Genomic DNA, 17,555 nt, shown 5'->3' with positions numbered 1-17,555 from the left:
CTTTTAGCTGTTCAATTAGGTCATGCGCCGTGCGCTAGTTGTCGACTTTTTAGGGATGTGTTGTTTAGCAATTGCTAATACACCGACCATCAATGTTTATTCGTTTCCATGCACCGACCATCAATCAAACATGATTAGGGTTAGGATCCCTTTATTTCTTGCACATCATTGATGTGATCTAGGTTCCAATCAACACACAAGAAAGCCTTCGACCACCCCAAATAGTTTAAAATTACGCGGGCATCACTGTCTGGGCCTATACCAGATGTGTGTGAAATGGTACCCAAGGAGATTATTTTGGCAGAAAAAGAGTAGGAATGGGAAAACCAGCTATTTATTAAACTTTACAGTATTGCTCCCTTTACCCATCAAGACCTAAATGTGGGAGCTCCAGGGGTACACTTCAAACATTGTTTTGTTTTTCACAGGTAACTAGTTACTGTATCTGAAAACATTTTAAAGTAACCCTTCGAACCCTGGGCTACCCCTTTTCAGATACAAGAAGACTCAGGAGACCCTCTCTCAGGCAGGACAGAAGACCACTGCGGCGCTCACCACCATGAGCTCGGCAATTAGCAGGAAACTGGGCGATATGAGGTATGGAGCTGGTTGGTAGCAGTGTTTCAACCATCACATGATCATGACCTTTTGAGCACATTCAACCTTTTTTAGAAGGGTTCCATTTCAGTTCTATCCACTGCTCTGATTGATTATACTTTATTTTAGATGTATTTCATTGTTATTTATTATACTTTATTTTAGATGTGTTTCATTGTAAAACATGGTGTCTGCCAGGGCAGCTCAATTAATCAAATTTTAATCATAATCACGATTTTAGTTCCAGATAATCCCAGAATTCATATAACCGAGGACAAACGATTATTTGGTGTTTCTGTTCTGAGACGTTCATGCGCAACCCCCCGCGTGTGTGGAGAGTGGAACTCCAGGCCATATTTAACAGGCAGTGTTGTACCTTAACGCGTTCGATGAACGAAAGTTCATGAATTCATTCATGTTTGGATGAACGTGAACAGAATGTTACATACACTGTATACAAGGCTTAAATAGACAAGGGAAAAGGATTTGCCAACCCCGGTCACAAACAGTTGCACAGCTCGACACTCCATTCGATGAAAACTCCCGACGAGCAGCCCCCCCCCCCACACACACACACTTGCTCTTTCTTGTCAAACGGCAACGATAAGTTATCATTCTGAGAGAGCATTCAGGAATTTGGTGTTGAATCACACATTATGGTTTCTGTTGTTTTAGTAATTAATTTGGGCTTTGCACCTTTACCTTTGCACTTTTATGTGCAAATTCTAAACGTTTTCAGGTTCTTTGAGCAAACAAAAAAGTGTGGATGGAATTGGTGAAAATAATAACAAAATGCCAGGGGGTAAACAGCTCATAGCAACTTTTTTTTTTGGGTGGGGGGCCGGGGGTTGGGGTAAGATAAGAACTAGAAATTTTTCATTTTTGGAACCATAAACTTAGTTCATAAATTTTTAAATTTGTGAACTGAACTTTGAAATAGTTTGTGTAGAAAAATTAACTTTCCTCGCAATGTTAACAGGAGTGTTTTTAAACACTTCCATAAATGCTGTTCCAAACATGTTTAATAAATGCTTTTCCAATTTCCAAATCTTAATCTTAAAACTTAATTGTGATTTCAATGTTGAACAGAATTATTGTGATTGTGATTTTTACCGAAAATCTAGCAGCCCTAGTTTCTGCTGTTTCTTAAGAAGTCTAGCGTTATAGTTTTACTATCGTATCTTACCATAAGGTGCACTAAAAAGCCTTTAATTTTCTCAAAAACCAAAGGTGCACCTTTTAATAAGGTGCGTTTTTGTGTGGACTGAATTCCAAAATTTGTTAATGTTGTGTGGCTGCCGCCACATGCAGGGACGTAATATTTAGATGTAGACCCAATGAACCAATCATTACGTTGTACAAAAATTCGTATCGCGAGGCGGTCAACCAATCAGCGAACTGTCCATAATACGTACGTAGAATATGTACCTCCGTTGCAATTTATAAATAAATACTATCGGTTTGTGCAAAGCAAACAGCATTAGGACCCTTTAAAATGGCATAACCAAAGAGATATAATTACGAGGCACAATTCAAGCTTCCTGGAAAGCTGGGATCATTGCCGAAGAGCAACGTGACAGCGACAAGCCAATGACGAGAGGGAATTTGTCATATTTAACTTGCCCGACTGTTTAATTCTGATACAGAAGATGAGGACTTTGATGGATTTGCGTATAAATATCAATTAACAATGAATAGTGTACGGTTGGTTATGGTTAAATAGAAGAATAAAGTACAACTCACTGTCTTGCTCCTGTTTTGCTTTCTTTTGTTTACCGTAAATCATGACATGTACGCCCTCTTTAATGTGGTGCATCCTATGTGTGGATTAAGTACAGACTAGCCCCCTCAATTGAGTCTTGGCCTTTACACTTGAAGCGTCTTATGGTGCGGAAAATACGGTTATTTAAATTCTCTCTAATAAAAATGTAAAACTTGTACGGTTTCAGATTTTCTGACCGTTTGGAAACCTTTGTGGCTACAATGCACAAATATACAGGCTCAAACACATTACAACAAAATTGTCGCATAGTAGAAATAAAAAGTCTCTGCACTCCTGTTAAAAGGAAACTACAGTGGAGCCTCAGTTCTCGACCACAATCCGTTCCAGAAGGCTGTTCGAGAAGTGAATCGTTCGAATTCCGAATCATGTTTTCCCATTACAAATAATGGAAAGAATTTTAATCCGTTCTGAGCAAAAAAAAAACGCCTTTTTTAAGCAGTTTTCCATTTGCGCATTTCTGTCCGATCGCGCAACTGCAGCGCACCGCCGAACGCGCAACCGTAGCGCGTCGCCGACCGCGCAACTACACCGCGCTGGTCGCATTATTGTGACAGCCGTTGCTGAAATTTAGAAAATATTTTTAATGTCCTGATGTACTTACCAAAATTTAAGTGGACCTCAGTGCGCAAGGAGCTTAATTTGGTCCGATCGCGCAACAGCAGCGCACCGGGCGCTCACTGTCGCATTGTTTTAAGAGCGTCTTTGTGTTTTAGGATGGCTTTACTGCTCCCACTTGCTTCCTTTGGAGGCATGATTAGAGTTGATGCAATCCTCAGAGTAACGAGATTGTAATAACGAACGGAGTCAGTTGGCATGCGGGTCCTCTCGGCTCATCTCGCGAGGTTCGACGACCGAATTTCGTCGGACAACCGAAGCAAAGAAATCTCGAATTTTTTGTTCGAATACCGATTTGTTTGAGAACCGGGACGTTTGAAAACCGAGGCTCCACTGTATATCCATTTTTCTTTTGCAAGAAAGGGTTGTGTGCCACTGGATAAAACACTGCTCAAATTCTACGGTGTGTGGAATAAGACAAAAATAAAAAGTGAGATTTGTTAAATTCATTGGGCCAAAAAAGATTGCTAAAAAGATTTCATTTTATTAGTGTTACTATTAATAAGTATAATAATACAATAATGTGCTAAACTAACAAACTTTTTTGTGGCCTATCAAACAGAGCAAAATTCTTCATGTCTCTTCACAATTCTTTGTCTTCCTTAATCCGCTCTTGTTGCTGTGGTGAACTAATGCTTTAGCCTCGGCTCACACTCATTTTTATGTCTTTCTTAATGTTACTGTGTGCTCTGCAGAGTGCTTCCTTTCTCCAATTCTTATAGGTAAGACTGCGCGCTGCTTCCTCTCTCCCACTTCACTATCCATGCATACGTAGGTCTGTCTGCTTTGTATTGTAACACGTGCATTTTTCTTTGTCTCCTCTTTAATGCTTACAAAGTAGCCACTATTCCATTCGCCACTCTATAAGTATGCCAGCTATGAGGTAATGTAACACACACACACCACTAGTACCGTAATTTTCGGACTATAAGTCGCTCCGGAGTACAAGTCGCATCAGCCATAAAATGCCCAAAAAAATGAAAAAAAACATATATAAGTCGCTCCGGAGTATAAGTCGCATTTTGGGGGGCAATTTATTCGACAAAATCCAACACCAAGAACAGTCATGAACGAGCAACAAAAGGCTAAACGATAGGTATGCTAACGTGACATAAACACAAACGAAGAGCTGAGAACGGCCCTGACATAAAATTCAGAGTTATTCAAAAAACTATTACATAACTAACACGTTAATAAAACCATCTGTGTCACTCCAATTCATTAAATCCATCGATCGTCCTTTGTCAACAATGCGTGCGCGCCGCTGACGGCGCTTGCACTTCAAAATATTCCACAGGCCCATATAACGATATATAAATTATATATCAAATAACTATTATATAAGCAATAATGTTATCAAACCATCTGTGTCACTCCAAATCATTAGATCCATCGATCGTCCTTTGTCAACAATGGGTGCGCGCCGCTGACGGCGCTTGCACTTCAAAATATTCCACAGGCCCATATAACGATATATAAATTAGATATCAAATAACTATTATATAAGCAATAGTATTATCAAACCACCTGTACACTCTAAATCATTAAATCCATCGATCAAATTCCTCGTCCTTTGTCAACAACGCCGCGCGTGCGCCCCGACGTCAGCCTCGTCGTTATTCCACAGATCTACTATATAACTATATTGTAGCGTTAACAAAGTTCAAGGAAAGGCGTGGGTTTGGTAAACGACTCTTTATTTAACAAAACAAACTTCCAGGCGTGTGGCGACGTGGACTTCCAGCCACGGAAGTGGAAGAGAGCTCCATAGAATAGGACCGGGCGTGCGTAAAAGCCATGACCGAGCCCTATCCACCGTCCCCGGACAGCCACCCGGCCGAGCGCCGGCCCCAGACTTCCATCCACGGAGGTGAAAGAGAGCTCCATAGAATAGGACCGGGCGTGCGTAAAAGCCATAATAGTTTTTCAAACCTTCTGTGTCACTCCAAATCCTTAAATCCTTCAAACTCTTCGTCCGCCGTGTCACTTAGAAACAAAGCCGCTAACGATGCCGGTCATCTTCGTCATCCCGTGATCAATCTTTGTCCTTTATGTAAACAACCGCCGCGCCGCGTCGCGCTGCTGACGTCACTTGAAATTCAAATTACAGTAATCCCTTGCTACATCGCGGTTCGTTTATCGCGTTTTTTTTTTTTTTTTGGAAAGTTTTTGAAAAAAAAACATAAGTCGCTCCTTATTATAAATCGCCCCCCCACCCAAACTATGAAAAAAAACGCGACTTATAGTCCGAAAATTACGGTAATTATAAAAACTCATTGACAATATTAGAATGTCATAACTTTGCTATGTTACAATTTCACTATAGCTGTGATCCATGTGGTTTGGAAGCAGGAATAAATAAAAATAATGGCTGACAATCAGGAGAACTTTCGGTATAGGTGATACATCATCTACAGCAGGGGTGGCCAACCAGTCAGAGACTAAGAGCCACATTTTTTTACTGTGTACCGCAAAGAGCCACAGATAATGGATATTAACATAAAGATTATAAACAATAGCCATGAGGATTACCAGTTGCCTAAATGACAAAAATAATTTACACAACTTTGAAGGATTGTAAACAATAGCCATGAGGATTAACAGTTGCCTAAATGTCACAAAAATAATTTACACAACTTTGAAGTGCTGTACATGAGATAATGGTGATAATGGTGTGAGATAAGTCCACGCATATGTACTGTACCTTTTATCTTTGCATGTGAATCTCTGTGTACACAAAAATGAATACATATTGTCCTAGGTCAATTACCGTAATTTTCGGACTATAAGTCGCACCGGAGTATAAGTCGCACCAGCCATAAAATGCCCAAAAAAGTGAAAAAAAACATATATAAGTCGCTCCGGAGTATAAGTCGCATTTTGGGGGGCAATTTATTCGACAAAATCCAACACCAAGAACAGTCATGAACGAGCAACAACAGGCTAAACGATAGCTATGCTAACGTGACATAAACACAAACTAAGAGCTGAGAACGGCCCTGACGTAAATTCAGAGTTATTCAAAAAACTATTACATAAATAACACGTTAATAAAACCATCTGCGTCACTCCAATTCATTAAATCCATCAATCGTCCTTTGTCAACAATGCGTGCGCGCCGCTGATGGCTCTTGCACTTAAAAATATTCCACAGGCCCATATAACGATATATAAATTATATATCAAATAACTATTATATAAGCAATAATGTTATCAAACCATCTGTGCACTCTAAATCATTAAATCCATCGATCAAATTCCTCGTCCTTTGTCAACATCGCCGCGCGTGCGCCCTGACGTCAGCCTCGTCGTTATTCCACAGATCTACTATATAACTATATTGTAGCGTTAACAAAGTTCAAGGAAAGACGTGGGTTTGGTAAACGGCTCTTTATTTAACAAAACAAACTTACAGGCGTGTGGCGGCGTGGACTTCCAGCCACGGAAGGGGAAGAGAGCTCCATACAATAGGACCGGGCGTGCGTAAAAGCCATGACCGAGCCCCATCCACCGTCCTCGGACAGCCACCCGGCTGAGCGCCGGCCCTCGACTTCCATCCACGGAGGTGAAAGAGGAGGACCGGGCGTGCGTAAAAGCATTGTCCGAGTCCCATCCACCGTCCCTGGACGAGTCGATCTTTGTCCTTTATGTAAACAACCGCCGCGCTGCTGACGCGCGACCGCGACGTCGCGTCGCGCTGCTGACGTCAGCATGACCATTTCCCTTGACTCCCGGTTCAAGATGGTGGACAGGTCTGCACGTCGTCAACCAGCTAAAGCGATCATCTAGTGTTTCTATGTATCTCTATGAAGCCAAATCTCAAAGTAGTAGTAGAAGAAGAAGCACATGTGATTGGCGCTTTGCTGAAGGGCTGCTCACGCGTCACTCGACGGAGCTGTCTTTCACCTCCGTGGATGGAAGTCGAGGGCTGGCGCTCAGCCGGGTGGCTGTCCGAGGACGGTGGATGGGGCTCGGTCATGGCTTTTACGCACGCCCGGTCCTATCGTATGGAGCTCTCTTCCTCTTCCGTGGCTGGAAGTCCACGCCGCCACACCCTGTAAGTTTGTTTTGTTAAATAAAGAGCCGTTTACCAAACCCACGTCTTTCCTTGAACTTTGTTAACGCTACAATATAGTTATATAGTAGATCTGTGGAATAACGACGAGGCTGACGTCAGGGCGCACGCGCGGCGATGTTGACAAAGGACGAGGAATTTGATCGATGGATTTAATGATTTAGAGTGCACAGATGGTTTGATAACATTATTGCTTATATAATAGTTATTTGATATATAATTTATATATCGTTATATGGGCCTGTGGAATATTTTTAAGTGCAAGAGCCGTCAGCGGCGCGCACGCATTGTTGACAAAGGACGATTGATGGATTTAATGAATTGGAGTGACGCAGATGGTTTCGCGCTGCTGTCGTCACTTGAAATTCAAATTACAGTAATCCCTTGCTACATTGCGGTTCATTTATCGCGGTTTCATTTATTTATTATTATTATTTTTTTTTTAAATCTTTTGAAAAAAAAAAACACATAAGTCGCAACTGAGTATAAGTCGCCCCCCCACCCAAACTATGAAAAAAACCGCGACTTATAGTCCGAAACTTACGGTAATTGTTGATGCTCTAGCATCTACATAAGAATATACTATTTTCAAGTAGCCCAGAGTTTGAAGAGAAAGGTGAGCAGGTAAAGAAAGACAAGAGAAAGTCAAATATTTTAATTGATGGAGACAGTACTTTAGTTAGACTTGTCACGTTGGTGGTGTCAAGTTACATGGTGTTTAGGATGGTACAAGATTGTGTATTAGATTTGGCCCAGACGAATTGGCCCAGACGAATTGGCTCAGATGCAATTCCAAATTTCACCAGAAGATGGTGACAAAGCTTGACATGGGAGACCTGAAGAGGGGACCTGAGTAAGGGTTACTTAAAAGTTAGTTGTTCAAAATTAACTATTGTTAAACTGGTAAAGGGGCGTTTGTTGGTTGAACCAGTCAACCTCCATTGCCGGTCCAAATTTCACCAGAAGATGGTGCCAAAATTAGATTGACTTGACATAGGGGTAACCTGATGGAAACTAGTAGATCAATAAGTTAAATTGTTAGTGACTAGAGAAACACGACCTGTCTGAATTACGCATAGAATCACACAATTTTGGATTACCGTTTTTTTTCCATGTATAATGCGCAAAATTTAACTAATTTATTGTCCTAAAATCTGGGGTGCGCATTATACATGTTAACAATTTTTTATTATTTTTTTATTATTTTTTTTATCCGCATATCATACGGAGGCCGCCATTACAGATGCGCTTTCTTCTCTGCTGTTCACTTCAAACACGCTCCATACGAACACAATGCTCTCATATCAGACGCTTGCTCGATCACCTGCTCCTTTGCTGTCACAATGTACCCTACACAAATCCGAAACATTTCTTCGCTATTGAGTTTGCTAGCGCATGCGCAGTGATACTGACCGGCAGAATAACATCCGGTTGTTCCCAAAGATGATATTTTTTCTGAAATAATTTTACGTTTACGGACTTAAGTAGGAGTCAAAATTTGGGTGCGTATTATACATGGGTACAGGCTTTTTTCCAGCATCAACATGCCATTTTTAGGGTGCGTATTATACATGGGGGCGCATTATACATGGAAAAAAACGGTATTTTATATTATTTAGTTTTGCTATAATATACTTTGAAACAACTTGAGTATTTTAATCTGCCAACTAGGAGAACCCATGATCATAGTTACGATTGTGTTAAAGTGACTATTGTGAAAACATGTTTTGTTGTTGCAATGTTTAATCGATTTCAAACATGTATTTAACACTGATGTTCCATTTACACCTGAATGTATAAATGTGAGCAAAGACAAAGAGGAGGCAGGGGTTGATAGTGATATTGTTGGTGGAAGACTGTGATTCCACGCATGAGCCTGACCCTGAGGTCACCTCATCCAGTTGAGGCGGCAAGATGCTATGGTGGAAGGCTTTGATCCAACGCATGAGCCTGACCCGGAGGTCACCTCATCCGGTCGGAGATGCAGCTGCAGTCTATTCTGGAATCAGTCCTGGGAAACACAGGTACATGACGTAATGGAAAAACTGGTACGTGACCAAGCTGGCGTAGGACCCACATACGGAGGCCTATAAAGAGGTCGTCCTGACAAAGGACAGGGCTCGCTTGCTCTCCCCGTCAGGGCTTTGCCCCTGCGGGCTGCCCGTGGGCCAGGAACGCCGATTAGACGAAGATAGATTTTTAATTCTTTTTTAGATTAGACCAAAATCTATTAAAATGAATTTATAGTATCTTCAAATTGGACTTTGTCAAATTTTAGGCTTCGAGGTAGGCAGAGGAGAGAGACGCTTCTGTGGCAGCAAGGGGGAGACGCGTTGTCCTCTCCCTCATCAAGGCCGACCTATCTTTTTAAACAAGATTCGGATTTTTGGAACAAGGAGAACTGACCCCTCGACTTTTCCACCAAATAGCATTTTATAGCTTTTGTCTCTTACCCATTTTTACTATTTGAGAGTTTTGCAATCGAGAGAAGTTCGAGACTGAATAATTTTGCTCTATTGTGATTGGTGAGTGGAATTATTGTTGTTTGTTCGAACAATCGAGACTTGTAATTATTTTTCTTGCTTCATTACATTTCTTCTTAATCCTTAATTCGGTTATCAAATTAGCCCTCACCCACCTGGAGAGAAGGGACTCGTATGTGAGATTGCTGTTTGTGGACTTCAGTTCTGCATTCAACACCATTGTACCACAGCGACTCATCTGCAAACTCGACAAGCTGGGCCTCAGTACCTACCTCTGCAACTGGCTTCTGGACTTCCTCTGTCAGAGGCCTCAGGTAGTACGTGTTGGCGATAATATCTCCGCCAGCATCACGCTGAGCACGGGGGCCCCCCAAGGCTGCGTGCTCAGTGCGCTGCTCTTCACCCTGCTGACGCACTGCAACTTACAGCAGCAACCGCGTGCTGAAATATGCCGACGACACGACTCTGGTGGGTCTCATCACCGAGGGCAACGAGACTCAATACAGGTCGGAGGTCGACCTTCTGGCCACGTGGTGCAGGGACAACAACCTCCTGCTGAACGTCAACAAGACCAAGGAGATTGTTGTTGACTTCCGGAAGGGTCACACCCAACACCTGCCACTGACCATCGATGGTGCTGTGGTGGAGAGAGTGAGCAGCACCAGATTCCTGGGGGTGCACATCAGTGAGGACCTCTCCTGGACCACCAACACTGCATCACTGGTGAAGAAAGCTCAGCGCGCCTGTACTTCCTGCGGAAACTCAGGCGAGCAAGTGCTCCTCCGGCCATCATGACCACATTCTACCGTCGCACCATTGAGAGCGTCCTCTCCAGTTGTATCGCTGTGTGGGGTGGTAGCTGCACATGAAGGCCCTGCAGCGCATAGTGAACACAGCTGGTAAGATTATTGGTGCTTCACTCCCCTCCCTGAAGGACATTTACACCTCCCATCTCACCCGCAAGGCGACCACGATTGTGTGTGATGTGAGTCACCACGCTCACTCTTTGTTTGATCTTCTGCCCTCTGGGAAGAGGTACAAGACCCTGCGCTCCCGCACCACCAGACTCACCAACAGCTTCATACTTCAGGCTGTTAGGATCCTGAACTCTCTCCCCCCTCCACCCTCGGCTGCATAACGTTCTGGACTTTTGCGCTATATTCTGACTGTCTGCTGTATGCCCACTTGCTCCATTTTTGCTCCTCTTATTTATTATGTTATTTGTTTATTTATTATGTTATTTGTCTATTTATTATTTATTCATCGCTCTTATTTATTCATTGTTTGTGCCTTCTTGTTTTTACTTTTTGTGCTGTTTACTTGTATGTATATTGTGTACTATGTCTTGTCACCGTGGGATAGTGGGAAACGTAATTTTGATCTCTGTGTGTCTTGACGTGAAGAAATTGACAATAAAGCAGACTTTGACTTTGATTGTTTCGTATTAACTATGTTAAAGTTAAATTAAAGTTAAAGCCCCAATGATCGTCACACACACATCTGGGTGTGGTGAAATTTGTCCTCTGCATTTACCCATCCCGTGGGTTTTGATCCATCCCCTGCGGGAGAGGGGAGCAGTGAGCAGCAGCGGTGCCGCGCTCGGGAACCATTTGGTGATCTAACCCCCCAATTCCAACCCTTAATGCTGAGTGCCAAGCAGGGAGGCGATGGGTACCATTTTTATAGTCTTTGGTGTGACCCGGCCGAACCCACAACCTTCCAGTCTCAGGGCGGACACTCTACCACTAGGCCACTGAGCTGGTTGTTGAGCATGTTGAGCATGGTTTTATATGCAGTAATTAGAACTTTAAATCTCTTTTGTTTCTCTATCTTAGTCATACTGTGTAAACCATTCAGTTCTTTTTAAGACAGATTTAATCCTTAACATCAGGAATTGTCAGACCTGGTTCGAAATAGATATCTTAAGCTCAGCTACGTGCAGGTGTGCGCTAGTCTAAATAACGAATCCCCGCAATTTTACCAAAGACAGCTAAATATATCCGAGATTTTACAAGTGCAACAAATCAAAGGAAGATAGCCGCCAGGAGAAAAAGGGCGTGGTCATGCTGACGCCGTGTCTCAACAGATTACTCTACACGAGCTTCAAATGACTTTAGAGGGATTGCCGTCCTGAAGAGATTAAATCGATTCCTTCAGAATCGATTTCTTAGAGGCGGTCAGCAACTCGGACGAATATTTTCCGAATTCCGGCTTATTTAACTCTCGTCTCCTCATGAAAGCTGTGTTGGAGCAACGGGGCCAAAGAAGAGTTTAACCCTTTAGACCAGGGGTGGCCAACCAGTCAGAGACTAAGAGCCACATTTTTTACTGTGTCATCGCAAAGAGCCACATCATACACATGAGCACACATGAACACCCCCCCCACACACAAACACGCACACACACACACACACACACACACACACACACGCACACACACACCCCTCTGCTCAGCCAAATTTATTGTGTGACATTATTATGTCACGCACCAACATGATAATGACAAATTGACTCCTACAGTACTAAAACCACAGACCAAAGACCACATTTTCAACAATGAACATTGTGTGCATTGTCTCACACAGACAAACTCTCAGTTCAACAAATTCCACAAACAAAAACATACGTTTTTTCACTTACTATGTGTGGCGGGACAGACCATTCGTTTTAGTTTCTCGTTTTCAGGAAACAAGATTTCAATAACGTCACTGAGGCATATTTTAACGAACTCCACTTCATTGTATGGCTTTTTAGCCCGTGCAATGTTCCAAGCCAGTTGAAACAATGCAAGTGTGACAGTCTCTGAGTGCTTCGTAATTTTTTTGAAAAACTGTACCTATTTTTCTGCCTGACTTTTCAAAGTCTCCAAACTTGTGCTTGCGAAATTCAGTCCCTTTTGCAAAGTCCTTATCGATATTGGCATGAAGTGAGCTGAAGTGGCGCTGACCATTTGAAGCTTTTAAATGCGCCAATGACGTCCAACAATTGTCCGAGTTAGATTTAAGCGCGGCCCGACAAGTCCAGAACGGGCCCGCAACCGATGAATTACTCAATTGAAGTAAATATTTAGACGAATTAAATATTTAAAACGGAATTACCGTAATTTTCGGACTATAAATCGCTCCGGAGTACAAGTCGCATCAGCCATAAAATGCCCAAAAATGTGAAAAAAACCCCACATATAAATCGCTCCGGAGTATAAGTCGCATTTTGGGGGGCAATTTATTCGACAAAATCCAACACCAAGAACAGTCATGAACGAGCAACAACAGGCTAAACAATAGGTATGCTAACGTGACAAACACAAACGAAGAGCTGAGAACGGCCCTGACGTAAAATTCAGAGTTATTCAAAAAACTATTACATAAATAACACGTTAATAAAACCATCTGTGTCACTACAATTCATTAAATCCATCAATCGTCCTTTGTCAACAATGCGTGCGCGCCGCTGACGGCGCTTGCGCTTCAAAATATTCCACAGGCCCATATAACAATATATAAATTATATATCAAATAACTATTATATAAGCAATAATGTTATCAAGCCATCTGTGCACTCTAAATCATTAAATCCATCGATCAAATTCCTCGTCCTTCATCAACAACGGCGCGCGTGCGACCTGACGTCAGCCTCATCGTTATTCCACAGATCTACTATATAACTATATTGTAGTGTTAACAAAGTTCAAGGAAAGACGTGGGTTTGGTAAACGGCTCTTTATTTAACAAAACAAACTTCCAGGCGTGTGGCGGCGTGGACTTCCAGCCACGGAAGTGGAAGAGAGCTCCATAGAATAGGACCGGGCGTGCGTAAAGCCATGACCGAGCCCCATCCACCGTCCCCGGACAGCCACCCGGCCGAGCGCCGGCCCTCGACTTCCATCCACGGAGGTGAAAGAGAGCTCGGTAGAGTAGGACCGGGCGTGCGTAAAAGCCATGTCCGAGCCCCATCCACCGTCCCTGGACAGCCACCCGGCCGAGCGCCGGCCCCCGACTTCAATCCACGGAGGTGAAAGAGAGCTCCGGAGAGTAGGACCGGGCGTGGGTAAAAGCCATAATTGTTTTTCAAACCTTCTGTGTCACTCCAAATCCTTAAATCCTTCAAACTCTTCGTCCGCCGTGTCACTTAGAAACAAAGCCGCTAATGATGCCGGTAGTACGTCGTCATCCCGTGATCAATCTTTGTCCTTTATGTAAACAACCGCCACGCCGCGTCGCGCTGCTGACGTCACTTGAAATTCAAATTACAGTAATCCCTTGCTACATCGCGGTTCGTTTATCGCGGTTTCACTTTTTTTTTTTGGGAAAATCTTTGGAAAACAAAACACATAGTCACTCCTTATTATAAGTCGCCCCCCACCCAAACTATGAAAAAAAAACGCGATTTATAGTCCGAAAATTACGGTAGATTATCTTTCAAATAATTTTGAAGGCAATTTAATGCGTCAATTGTCCGAGTTACCGTAATTTTCGGACTATGAGTCGCCTCCAGAGTACAAGTCGCATCAGCCATAAAATGCCCAAAGAAGTGAAAAAAACATATATAAGTCGCTTCCGGAGTATAAGTCGCATTTTGGGGGGCAATTTATTCGACAAAATCCAACACCAAGAACAGTCATGAACGAGCAACAACAGGCTAAACGATAGGTATGCTAACGTGACATAAACACAAACGAAGAGCTGAGAACGGCCCTGACGTAACATTCAGAGTTATTAAAAAAACGATTACATAAATAACACATTAATAAAACCATCTGTGTCACTCCAATTCATTAAATCCATCGATCGTCCTTTGTCAACAATGCGTGCGCGCCGCTGACGGCGCTTGCACTTCAAAATATTCCACAGGCCCATATAACGATATATACAGTGCCTTGCGAAAGTATTCGGCCCCCTTGAACCTTTCAACATTTCGCCACATTTCAGGCTTCAAACATAAAGATATAAAATTTTAATTTTTTGTCAAGAATCAACAACAAGTGGGACACAATCGTGAAGTGGAACGAAATTTATTGGATAATTTAAACTTTTTTAACAAATAAAAAACTGAAAAGTGGGGCGTGCAATATTATTCGGCCCCTTTATTTTCAGTGCAGCAAACTCACTCCAGAAGTTCAGTGAGGATCTTTGAATGATCCAATGTTGTCCTAAATGACTGATGATGATAAATAGAATGCACCTGTGTGTAATCAAGTCTCCGTATAAATGCACCTGCTCTTTGATAGGCTCAGGGTTCTGTTAAAGCGCAGAGAGAACCATGAAGACAAAAGGAACACACCAGGCAGGTCCGAGATACTGTTGTGGAGAAGTTTAAAGCCGGATTTGGATACAAAAAAGATTCCCCAAGCTTTAAACATCTCAAGGAGCACTGTGCAAGCAATTATATTGAAATGGAAGGAGTATCAGACCACTGCAAATCTACCAAGACCCGGCGGTCCCTCCAAACTTTCATCTCAAACAAGGAGAAGGCTGATCAGAGATGCAGCCAAGAGGCCCATGATCACTGGATGAACTGCAGATAACTACAGCTGAGGTGGGAGAGTCTGTCCATAGGACAACAATCAGTCGTGCACTGCACAAATCTGGCCTTATGGAAGAGTGCAAGAAGAAAGCCATTTCTCAAAGATATCCATAAAAAAGTCTCGTTTAAAGTTTGCCACAAGCCACCTGGGAGACACACCAAACGTGGAAGAAGGTGCTCTGGTCAGATGAAACCAAAATCGAACTTTTTGGCCACAATGCAAAACGATATGTTGGCGTAAAAGCAACACAGCTCATCACCCTGAACACACCATCCCCACTGTCAAACATGGTGGTGGCAGCATCATGGTTTGGGCCTGCTTTTCTTCAGCAGGGACAGGGAAGATGGCTAAAATTGATGGGAGATGGATGGAGCCAAATACAGGACCATTCTGGAAGAAAACTGTTGGAGTCTGCAAAAGACCTGAGACTGGGATGGAGATTTATCTTCCATCAGGACAATGATCCAAACATAAAGCCAAATCTACAATGGAATGGTTCACAAATAGACGTATCCAGGTGTTAGAATGGCCAAGTCAAGTCCAGAACCTGAATCCAATCGAGAAATCTGTGGAAAGAGCTGAAGACTGCTGTTCACAAACGCTCTCCATCCAACCTCACTGAGCTCGAGCTGTTTTGCAAGGAAGAATGGGCAAGAATTCCAGTCTCTCGATGTGCAAAACTGATAGAGACATACCCCAAGCGACTTGCAGCTGTAATTGCAGCAAAAGGTGGCGCTACAAAGTACCGTAATTTTCGGACTATAAGTCGCACCGGAGTATAAGTCGCACCAGCCATAAAATGCCCAAAAATGTGAAAAAAAAACATATATAAGTCGCTCCGGAGTATAAATCGCATTTTGGGGGGCAATTTATTCAACAAAATCCAACACCAAGAACAGACATGAACGAGCAACAACAGGCTAAACGATACGGTATGCTAACGTGACAAACACAAACGAGGAGCTGAGAACGGGCCTGACGTAACATTCAGAGTTATTAAACAAACTACTACATAAATAACACATTTATAAAACCATCTGTGTCACTCCAATTCATTAAATCCATCGATCGTCCTTTGTCAACAATGCCGTGTGCCGCGCCGCAGTTCAAATTATTCCACAGGCCCATACAACGATATATAAACTATATTTTAAATAACTATCACATAAACAACAATATTATCAAACCATTTGTATCACTCCAAATCATTAAATCCATCGATCAAATTTCTCGTCCTTTATGTCATCCTGGTGACAGAGGACATGTCCAGAGTATATGGCGCTTTAAAGTGTTAATTACTTTATTTGATTTTTTCTCTCTATTTTTCATGTTTTGAATATGTTCAAGATAAAGATATCAAAGCATGTGAAGTGATCAACTATACTAAAAATAACATGTGAAGTGGTCAACTATACTTGTAAGTGATGTGTTAATGATCAAGTAAAGATTTGTGAAAAAAAAAACACAGTCGCTCCTGAGTATAAGTCGCCCCCCCACCCAAACTATGAAAAAAAAAAACGCGATTTATAGTCCGAAATTACGGTATTAGCGCAAGGGGGCCGAATAATATTGCACGCCCCACTTTTTCAGTTTTTTATTTGTTAAAAAAGTTTAAATTATCCAATAAATTTTGTTCCACTTCACGATTGTGTCCCACCTTGTTGATTCTTGACAAAAAATTAAACTTTTATATCTTTATGTTTGAAGCCTGAAATGTCGCGAAATGTTGAAAGGTTCAAAGGGGCCGAATACTTCGCAAGGCACTAAATTATATATCAAATAACTATTATATAAGGAATAATGCTATCAAACCATCTGTGTCACTCCAAATCATTAAATCCATCGATTGTCCTTTGTCAACAATGGGTGCGCGCAGCTGACGGCGCTTGCACTTCAAAATATTCCACAGGCCCATATAACGATATATACCGTTTTTTTCCATGTAGAATGCGCCCCCATGTATAATACGCACCCTAAAAATGGCATGTCGATGCTGGAAAAAAGCCTGTACCCATGTATAATACGCACCCAAATTTTGAATTTTTATTTATTTTTTTTTTTTGTTAAAGTCCCAATGATCGTCACAGACACATCTGGGTGTGGTGAAATTTGTCCTCTGCATTTGACCCATCCCGGTGTGATTTTGATCCATCCCCTGGGGGAGAGGGGAGCAGTGAGCAGCAGCGGCGCCGCGCTCGGGAATCATTTGGTGATCTAACCCCCCAATTCCAACCCTTAATGCTGAGTGCCAAGCAGGGAGGCAATGGGTCCCATTTTTATAGTCTTTGGTATGGTCTTAACTAGGCTGGATGTATTTTTTTTGTTGGCGTTGATTTCTCCGACTGCCCAGAAAGGCACCACCGCGATCAGTTAGGTTAAAATGAAAAGAGAGGAAAGTGACGTGCGGACATGTGAAAAAGGTATGGGAGAGAAGTTGAAGAGGAATAAAATCACCCTTGGAAACCAAAACTTGCCCCT

At 42.4% G+C, this 17,555-nt stretch overlaps 1 protein-coding gene across 7 annotated transcripts in view; it reads left to right on the top strand.

Annotated features, from left to right (window-relative positions):
• LOC119119502 (tumor protein D54-like) overlaps positions 1–17,555 on the top strand; it is a 106,411-nt gene that overhangs the window by 73,617 nt on the left and 15,239 nt on the right. For 3 of the 7 annotated variants that reach the window (XM_037245942.1, XM_037245943.1, XM_037245941.1), the window contains one exon: positions 496–597. In XM_037245942.1, coding sequence (XP_037101837.1) covers positions 496–597 — 102 coding nt within the window. Of the gene's footprint in view, positions 1–495; positions 598–3,690; positions 3,718–3,833; positions 3,879–17,555 lie in introns of all 7 variants that reach the window. The other 4 variants (XM_037245938.1, XM_037245940.1, XM_037245937.1 and 1 more) reach the window with 2 other exon arrangements.

The sequence above is a fragment of the Syngnathus acus genome, chromosome 2 (assembly GCF_901709675.1).
Source record: "Syngnathus acus chromosome 2, fSynAcu1.2, whole genome shotgun sequence".
In the NCBI taxonomy this organism is placed as follows: Eukaryota; Metazoa; Chordata; class Actinopteri; order Syngnathiformes; family Syngnathidae; genus Syngnathus; species Syngnathus acus.
This window is presented reverse-complemented; position numbering and strand designations above follow the sequence as displayed.